Below are 9,617 nucleotides of genomic sequence, written 5' to 3'. Positions count from 1 at the left end.
GCCTTGCTGAGGCTAGCGTACAAACCCTCCCCTTTTCCATTTCAGTTGTTTTCTAGAGTGGTAGGACTAATTCTAATTAGTTGTATAGGATTCAGATTAAAGGACTTTATTTGGAATTTAACGTACAGCCCTAGTTTTTATTTTCCCATGTAGGGAACTTCCCTCATAGAAATAGTGCACGTTCAGCGTTTGGATCTTTTCATTTTGAATAAAACTCTTCTAGTTTGCAACAGTGGCTTCCTAATAGCTAGTTTACATTAGACAATAGTAGAGTGCAAACAGTTTCAACTGTAATAAAAACTAGATAGCTGTGCTTGTGACCACAACATTGGCAATTGTTTTCTGTGAAGCCTTTGTGTTTGGATGCAATTGATGGTCCTATTATTGAAAAAAAATTCTAGCTGTGTATTTAAACATGTTTTCAAACAGCGGCATTTCAAAAATAAGGCAACGTGACGTGCATTGCCTTTTAAAGTTCACATGTCTGCTTGTTTTAATCCATGGAATTATGAGCCAAAATGTCGACCATTAATGTTTCCATATATTACAGAAGCAGTAAGGTACACACAGGAAAGTTTATTTTGGTACTACTACCACACTTCATTCCCATTAAAAATAAATTAATCAGCGAATTCCTACACAGCTAAATCCCCTTTTATGTAAATACAACACAGCTGTAATGAATTACAAGGTGTTATTATCTCACATTCGGTGCATAATACTTCACACATAAGAGGCCCCTCTACATAGCTCACCTTGCAACAAAAGCATCTTAAATAAACTGAGAAGAGGCTGTTTGGCTTGCAATGTTTTCACAGAAGTGGAATATACCCTTCCTCTAATAAGGTTTCTTTATGCGACTCATTTTATACAAACTTAAACTAAGGAAGTTTGTTTTGCCATTAAAAAAAAACGTCTGGAAAAAGAGTGCCCTAAATCATAAGCAAAGTCACCAGAAAACGTAATCTAGCATTTCCAGTTTCTTTTATGTGTTGCTTTGAACCTGCAAGTGATACACTAGGCATGGCTATTCACAAAGTCCTGTTTAACAGAATCGGTGCCACTGCCAGCCCGAGACTTGGCAATGACACCAGGGTCCTGAAATCATTCTCGGCAGATTCTTTAAAGCTTGTTCGCAAAGTGTTCTGTGGACTATGATTGCTAATCACACATTGATATAAACAGACAAAGAGTTCGGTTACCAACGGGGACTAGAAAGATCAGTCGGAGGGAAAGCTCATGTATCTGATTGCAACATTAAATAGCCTAGAAGAGCAAGTGTTGAATTCGATTTTAAAACAAAGGGGATTTGCTAGCCCTCCTTACCCAAATGTCATATATTAGCTGAAAGAGAAAAAAGAATGATCTTGTATTATACACACTGAGCGCGTCCAACAGCTCACAAAATAAAGGCCACTTATTTGGTCCAATTCGGTTTTCAACAGTGAGATGCGTTTGTTCATTGACTTTCAGTATACATTTAGCACACACCTGATTTGTCAACAGGAATGATAACCTGAAGGGGCCCCTAGAGGGTAGGAAAGAACAACCCCAGTGACCGGACAGGGTATGCGAAAGGTTGCGGCAAAGGGAGTGGTTTGGGAGAAGACTATAAACTAGGGTAAGGGGTCTCCAAGGACCCCTTTAGAAGACGTTTGATTGTTGTTTACGACAATTGATGACTAAGGACCCCGAAGGGCTTTATTGATGTGGCACTGCTTTTAATTAATCGTCAACTATTAAGGCTTTTCTATAAATTTACCTTTGTCATATTCATGCATTTATTTCAGATGTTAGACATTTTGACCATCTTTTAGAAGGCATCCAGTGAAAATGTTACTAAATCTAGTAAAAAATGTAGCCGAAAAGTAGCCAAAAATGTAGTGCTGCTAGGGTAATTGTTATGGTTAAGCCAGATTTAGCGGTCTTTGCCTGATTTAGGGTTAGGATAGGGGTTAGGGTTAGAAAAAGGATTTTCGTTACAGTTAGGGTACAAGTTAGGGTCAGGGTTGTTTCTGAAGGGCTGTTGGGGTTTGGTTAGTTGTTAGGGTACATTAAGTGTCAGGGTAACTGCTAGGGTAGGGGTTATGGTAAGGATAGGGCTAACAGATTAATGGTTTAGGCACTTGTTAAAGAAAGGGGATAGGGAGATCGGAGAGGGCTGGTGATGTTGGTGTAGGATATGAGTTAGGATACATCTAGTGGTTAGGCGTTGTTGTACACTGCTTTATTCAACAAATATGTCTTCAGCACCCACACACAACAGATATACATCAATTCCCATTATAAAAAGATTGAGAAGCATAAGTACATAGAGAATAAAGGAAATTAGACAGTTAAAAATGTTTAAGAACCATTAAAAATAACTCAATTGCAAATCAACATTTTCCTGCTAAGCCATGCACGATAAATCAACTTTGCAAAGAAAAAGATTGCATAGACTTACATAGTTTCACAGCTTGGGTTCATTCCTAACATGAGCCTACTTGAGCAATGGGATCAAGTATAGGTTTCTCAAGTCAAGGAGGCGAGGACAGAACAGCAGAAAATGGATAACTGTCTCACCATCTGCACCACACATGGGGCAGACTTCAGAGCAATCAGTTTTCCATCCAGACGAAAAGGACACAGCCTTAAGTACCGCACATGTAAATTCATAGGCTGGTGTGATTATATGCAGATCTCTCTCTGGGCCTTGCTCAGTTTTCACACAAAGGTAAGCCAGACCAGACTTCAAAGACAAGCAGGAACCTATAAATTGTTCTTGGATATCGCAGTTAGCCAGTATTTTTATTTAGTTTTTGAACTTTTCGTCATAATCTGCAGATTTTGCCACATGTCTCCCAATCCCACCTTGTCTAATTGTTGCCTAACATGGGCCACCCAATGAAGGGAGCGATCTCCAGGATAATTGGCTAGATCAAAATAGGCTTCCGATTTCCCAAGCTCTGGAGCCACCTAGAGTCTGGCCCAGTACTGTACTGGTTTCCGGGCAGATGTTGCCACGATTAATGCTGGGGCAGACTCCATCAACAAACGAGCATTAGGGAAACTTCTTGGCAGTTTAAGCAGCATCTTTAGGAATCGAGCTTCAACTACCCCAAAGCTCCGACAGTTTGTATGACCCTAAATTTCAGCTCCATACATGACAGCAGATGTGGTCTGTATCGAACAGATATTAATGGGAGGTAATACAGCCTTTTCTCCATCTGCCACAAAAATGTTCCTAAGACTGCCTGTGTTTCTCTCCAGGATCAACTGTGATTTTACTACCTGCGATGCCCATAATCCTGTCTCAAGGAACCGAACACCTAAATAGTCATAACTGACTTGTTTGAGGGTGGTTCCATCAACCTTCAGAGAACAAGGCCACGACTTTCATCTTCTGGGCTTGAACACCATTGTTTTAGGGCCTCATTACACGGAAGGCGGTGAGCCATGGCGCTATTAGCGCCATGGCTCATGCCGGTAAAATACCGGCACCGCTTTGGCGGAAAGGGGATTTACCGCCCCATTCCAAGGTTGGAGGGGCGGTAAATCCCCCTTCTGCCATTGCCCTTCCCGATTCCCATTTCTGCCCCATAGGGCTCTATGGGAATGGGGAAGGCGCTAATTACGGCACCGCAATTTTACGGTGCCGTAATTAGCTCCGAGGTCCCTTAGCGGGTTGGTTTTTAACGCCTGCAAAAAGCAGGCGTTAAAGCACCAACCCGCTAAGGGACCTCGTAGTAAGGCGGTAATGGTTAACGGCCACCGCTACCATTAACGGTGGCCGTTAACCATTACCGCCTTCCGTGAAATGAGGCCCTTAGTCTTGGTCTTATTGAGTAGGAGACCCAATTCAGAATAAAAGGCCAATCCCTACTGTAGTCGTGGTTAATAGCACGCGTCATCGGCAAAAAATAACACCGGGAAGACGTTGGTGCCAAGCTTCGGAGGATCAACCTTAGGGCACTTAGCGACCAGCTCAAGAATGACTTTGTTGATATACAAACAGGAGCGGGGCAAGGACGCAGCCTTGCGGCATGCCCCTGGCCACCCCAAAATGTTCTGTGGTTTCACCAATCGAACACCACCTCACCACTGCAGTATTTTTTTGATACAATTGGGAGATTATTGAAACCATTTCAACGGGTACCCCCCCCCATATCAGTAAAACATTCCAGAGCTGAGCTCTTGGTATGCTATCAAAAGCTGTCTGGAGATCCACGAAAACCGCATAAAACCGTGTTTTCTTTAAAATCGTGTATTTTTCAGTAATCACTGAAAGATGAAAGCATTGGTCAACTGTATTCAACCCTTGCTGGAATCCCGCCTGTAAATGGTAAATAAGGTTATTGTCACTCACCCATTGCTGGAGCTGGGATAACAGTAACTTAGCAAACATTTTAACGGTGGTGTCAAGCTGAGAAATCGGTCTATAATTCACAGGAGTTTCTCTCGCACCTTTCCTTGTATATAGGCACTATTTCTGTGCCACACCATGACTCAGGGATTTTATTTGACCTAATCACAGCCTGGAATAATCTCAGCAATATAGGGGCACAGACTTCTGGTTCCTCCTGCACCAAGTATGCAGGTACTCTATTCGGGCCCGTTGCTTTCTTACTCTTTGCATGCACTATCACATTCTTGACTGCGGTCATTGAAACAATCTGGTAGCTATTATAGACCTGGTCCCCCAAATCTAGGGGGCCGAGCCCCTTACTGTCGGGACCATCACAAATCACAGCCTCATCATACAAACCACTAAAATGTTAGTACCAATCATCTGGCAGAATGTGACAAAGGATTGTGTTCGCTTTATGATCTTTTTGACTCAAAGAGACTAGTGGTTTTATGAAACTGCTGTCTCTTTGCCTTTACTATATTTCTATCGTTGCACCTTTTGTATTTTAGTACCTCCTTATCAGCCTTGCCATTACTTGCAAGACAATTAATTAAGTTGTGTTTGAGCAATCTACACTCATTATCAAACCACTCACCCTCATCCTTCTATATCTGAGCAGATTCCTTTACAGGCCTAATAAATAGGGGAGTTAGTAGAGTTTTTCAGATGCTTGAATGTACACAGTATCTCAATATCTGTTAGATCTTTGCCAATAAGGCACTCAATAGTTGGCAGTATTATGTGGTAGATAAGCTGTTTTGTCCCAGTTGTCAATATTTGGTCCCATTTTGTAGCCTGCTTCCCATTTCCATGGTTAGTGTAAAGTAAGCATTAAGGTAAGTGTTAGCGTTGCAGGTAAGGTAAGGCGAAGGTTAGGATTAGAGCAAGGGTTATGTGATTTGTGGCTTGCTGACAATGGGGTTTGAATTCGGTTCACTGTTCATTTTCTGTTTATTTTGAGTAACAGGCAAATAAAATGCTGTAGCACACTGAAGGGTTAGTGTTCTGTAAGAGTTCAGGCTGGAATAAGAGTTGTAATCAGAGTTAGGGGAAGGTTTAGGAATGGAGTTAGGGTGAGTGTGGTGATTTTATTAGAGGTTTGGGTCATTGTTAGGGTTACAGCCTTGTACCTTTGTGCATTAAAACATAGCTCTTTGGCTACCTTATTACTGGCAACACTTTGCATTGCTTGTATTCAATTACTACATTTTTTTAAACGACCTTTTGCTCACATTTTCACATGTCCACATGTTCATCGGGACAATTTGACATAGAACCCATTTAGAAGTGCATTTTTCTCACCTTATACATTTTACAGTGAACCTTACCGAATTCTTGCTCCAATTGCATTTTAAAGGTTGGTGGCACTACCTCTCTCTTCATGATCACTCAGTCGAAGACTTTGGGTGGGGTGTGGATTTAACACAAAACAATACACACCTTAAATGGAACCATTTAATCTCACTCAGAACACTTGTGATATATTGTAAATGTACAATAACTTATCACCTTCACTGATGACCTTCCCCATTAGACTGTCAGACTCTAGAGGTATCATTTGCTTTGAACATTTGGTTAGAGTAAACAAGGTACATTAACGGAAGACCAAGAAAAAAAGCAACATCCTCAGTTAGACAAGATATAAACTACGATAATCGAAAACAGAACAGTCGGTCATTTCTCCTAAATAATACAAATATACGCGGTCAAATGTTATTTTCCAAGAGTAAATGAATTGTCCTTTTGTGCATCCAGAATCCGAGACAATATCATCACAGTTATACATTTCCCAAAACAGCTTCTTTGATAATGTACATTTATTAGAGGCCCTCATCATTATATGTTGGCGAAGATGGCTTTAGGATGCTTTGAGCCCCATCCTCCACCAGAGGGCGCCAGGTCACGTCACCAGTTAACAGCAGATCTTCTCCATTTATCGAATCCAAGTACTGCATCTGAAAGGGGACCATACAAATAGGAACATAAGTAGCAGTAACGTTATTGACATTTTTCTTATCGGTCGTATTAGGAAGGATTCATACTTTCATGATAAGATCAAAAGTATAGGCAACAAAAATTGGGCATGCGAAAGTGAGTTGAACTATGGTTCCCCTGGGCTAAATAAAGAGAACACAGGAAATAGATATCGACTGCTTCTCGAACAACCCCTTGAACATAAATTTCACAAGTCCTGATTTACTGTGAACTCCGGCTCGACACAGCAGCGTCTGGCAATCATCATATTAAGTTAAGAAAGAAAGTGCATGAATAAGACTGCTAACAGTTATCACTGCAAACGCATACGAGCTTCCGGACGAATATTTTAGCTCCATAAATGTCGCATTAAACATTTGAACATTTCAGGCCTTATAAAACGAGCCAGATAACAAAAACAGTATTGCACCCCAGGGAATTAATATAGTAGTACTTTACTGCATGTCAAACACTCCCTGCAGCTTAGGAATTCAGTGCAAAATGGCCTAAAATAAAACGGGCTTCTGTTGCAAGTCTACGAAACGTAGCAAGTATAATGTACGATGCTATCGTATTGCCAAAAGGGCAGAATACAGTAGCAAAGTATACAAGTTCCTACACCATTGATGAGACCATTTCTTGTAAAAAAAGGGACTCGATTACATTCCACAACCCTACAAGCGTACATTAAGTACACCAGGCAAGCCCCCCATTAATAAAACAGTATCCAAGCCGTCGGCATTCACAAAGAACGGACACTAGTATGAACACGTTACACATCAGTAACATCTCTGTGGTGCTAAACGGCTATGTTTGTATTCAAACGGAAATTGTTACAGTGCTGGTCAGGTGTGCCGTTCAAAGATAGCCGGCAACAGAAATTGTAAAGGTAACTAGATTCTTTACCAAGTCAATTGCTGGAGGGGGGGGGCATGAAGCACAGGGTCGGATTGGGTCGTCGGCCCATCGGCCCGTGGCCGATGCAAAATCATGGCTGGAGACCTGGGGGCCGGTTCCTGAAGACCATGTGGGCCGGTTTCGGCCCAGGCATGGGCTTCATTGTGAAGCCTTCACACTTCAGGAACCAGCCCCCAGGGCCTCAGCCTCGCCGGACGTATGGATGCAAGTTGCAAAGGATCTGTAAGTAAGCAACTTACAGATCCTTTGCAATTGCAGCCCTGCGCCCGCCGCCGCCAGCCTGCCGCAGATGCAGAGAAAGGTAACACTGAAGTGTTACCTTTCTTTGATAAATGCGGCGGGCCGGCGGCCAACTGCCGCGGCCCGGCCGCGACACCCTGGCGCCAGCAGCAGTCAGTGTTACAAAACACTGGGAGGGAGCGGCAATGCTGGGCGGAGCTGCCTCAGCCCGGCCTGATCCCTCCCAGTGTTTTGTATTACACTGGAGCCTGCCGTTGCTGGAACCCAAGGACAGCCCGGCACCATTGGCGATCCTTCGACTGCAGGCAAGCAGGAGTTCCTTTCGTTAGAGGAAGGGCCCTCTTAACGCTCTTTGCGTGGCGACGCACATGGAACCTTACAGTAAAGAAGAAGTGACAGGCGTAAGAGGCGTACACGAGAAGAGGCTACCCTGGAGTTCGGGATACCTTTGGAGATTAAAGAAAAAGAAAATGTTTTTGCGCTGTCCTTGGAGAATTGGTTTCTACTGGCGCCAAGAGGTACTGTGATTGATGCTATGCCGCGGCAGCCCCATGTTAGTAAGGTGTGCAAGGGACCTTGCTTGTTCACAGCGTGTCGCTGGAAGTAAGGACTAAAATCTGATGTGCCATTTGAATGGATTTCTATAAATCAAACTGACAAACCTAGCGGACATGTCACGGTTAATTTAACGGAACGGAAGTTATAGATTTAACTTTTAAGTTGCTAAAGGAGAACATGCATATATAATAGTTTTCTGTTTTACAGTCTGATACAACCGCAGCCTGTTTCAACATATTTGAAGCAACTTGGAAATGTTTGGGTTGCATAAGGTTAATAGTAATCGAACGCGTGGTTTAAAACGTCTAGTGCTGTGAGTTAGTAAGGTTTCATGTATGGTGTCCTTGATGTGCACCCAGTCAGCTGAACATGAAAAACATTTATTGGGGGAACCGACTTCTTAGGAGGGGCGGGGCTTTGGGAAGGAGGGGGCAGGTTGTGCAACACAGTATCTCTAAATAGAACCCAATCCTGACGATTTGCATAAAGGCATTGAGCATTATGTGAACAACATAATGTCCACAATTTTAAATGTTAAACATGTCTTATATTGAGTTATTAAGAAAACCTTTTAAGCGAATAATGGACTCTTCTGTTTTGATTGGTCACAATATTCACCATAATAAAGAGATAATTGTATTTGTATTTTATTTATAAAGCGCACCTGGCCTCGGGCATCTGAGCGCATCACTTAGGTTACATGGCAGATTGACATAAAATATGATATACAGGGCAATATACAGAAATGAAAACAAACAGATTACAGTCATAAGATTCTATATACTAAAAGAGTGATTAAAAAAATGGCAATGATAGGCATGTATGTACAGTTAAAGTGTAACCACAAAATTTGCAGAATATAAAAAGCATCTTTATACAAGCTAAGCAGAGAACTGTCTGTAAAATGTAAGAAATGTATACCAGTTTGAACAGCTGCAAAACTGTGTGAGGCTTTGTCAGTATCACCAAATAATAATTGCTCATTTTACTATATCCGATATGATAGCTCAGTGGGTTGAGCGCTCGCTACTGCGATGTGTGTTCGATCTGCAGGTGTGAATCCCAGCAAGTCCATCTCAGCCTTTCATCCTTCTTAGGTCGATAAATGAGTACCAACACAGGTTGGGTGATATTGTATGCAAATTTGTTCTATAAAAAAGAGCTTAAGCGTAAGTGCTATACAATAACATATTATCATTTGGCCTTGGACGATTGCTTGCATTCACAGTAATTTGACAATATGGATCTATACACACAGATATTAATGATACATATCGTGATCCATTCTTGTATGCAAAGTTACGATATTTTATGAGCTGTGATGTAATGTGGGAAACTCATGAACGCTCCATAAGTAGCATTTTCTGTAAAGTCGTGAATTGACACGATTCACAGATGATGGCTTGAGGGCCACTTTTTTTGAGGCGAGGGGTGGGCCACTTTTGTGAGGCGAGGGGTGGGCCACTTTTTTTTCAGTGTCCGGGCCTATTTCTTATCCCAGTCCGACCCTGATGAAGCATGGAGGGCGGTGTGCTGG

General features: G+C 42.2%; 1 protein-coding gene across 3 annotated transcripts in view; it reads right to left on the bottom strand.

Annotated features, from left to right (window-relative positions):
- Positions 1–5,831: 5,831 nt before the first annotated feature.
- LOC138513577 (ubiquinol-cytochrome-c reductase complex assembly factor 1-like) overlaps positions 5,832–9,617 on the bottom strand; it is a 778,211-nt gene continuing 774,425 nt past the window's right edge. For all 3 annotated transcript variants that reach the window (XM_069628534.1, XM_069628535.1, XM_069628536.1), the window contains one exon: positions 5,832–6,345. In XM_069628534.1, coding sequence (XP_069484635.1) covers positions 6,211–6,345 — 135 coding nt within the window. In that variant the 3' untranslated portion in view covers positions 5,832–6,210. The remainder of the gene's footprint in view (positions 6,346–9,617) is intronic.

This window comes from Ambystoma mexicanum, chromosome 12 (genome assembly GCF_040938575.1).
Source record: "Ambystoma mexicanum isolate Mex_15411 chromosome 12, UKY_AmexF1_1, whole genome shotgun sequence".
Classification (NCBI taxonomy): domain Eukaryota; kingdom Metazoa; phylum Chordata; class Amphibia; order Caudata; family Ambystomatidae; genus Ambystoma; species Ambystoma mexicanum.
Note: the sequence above shows the minus strand (reverse complement) of the source record. Positions and strands in the feature narration are given on the sequence as shown.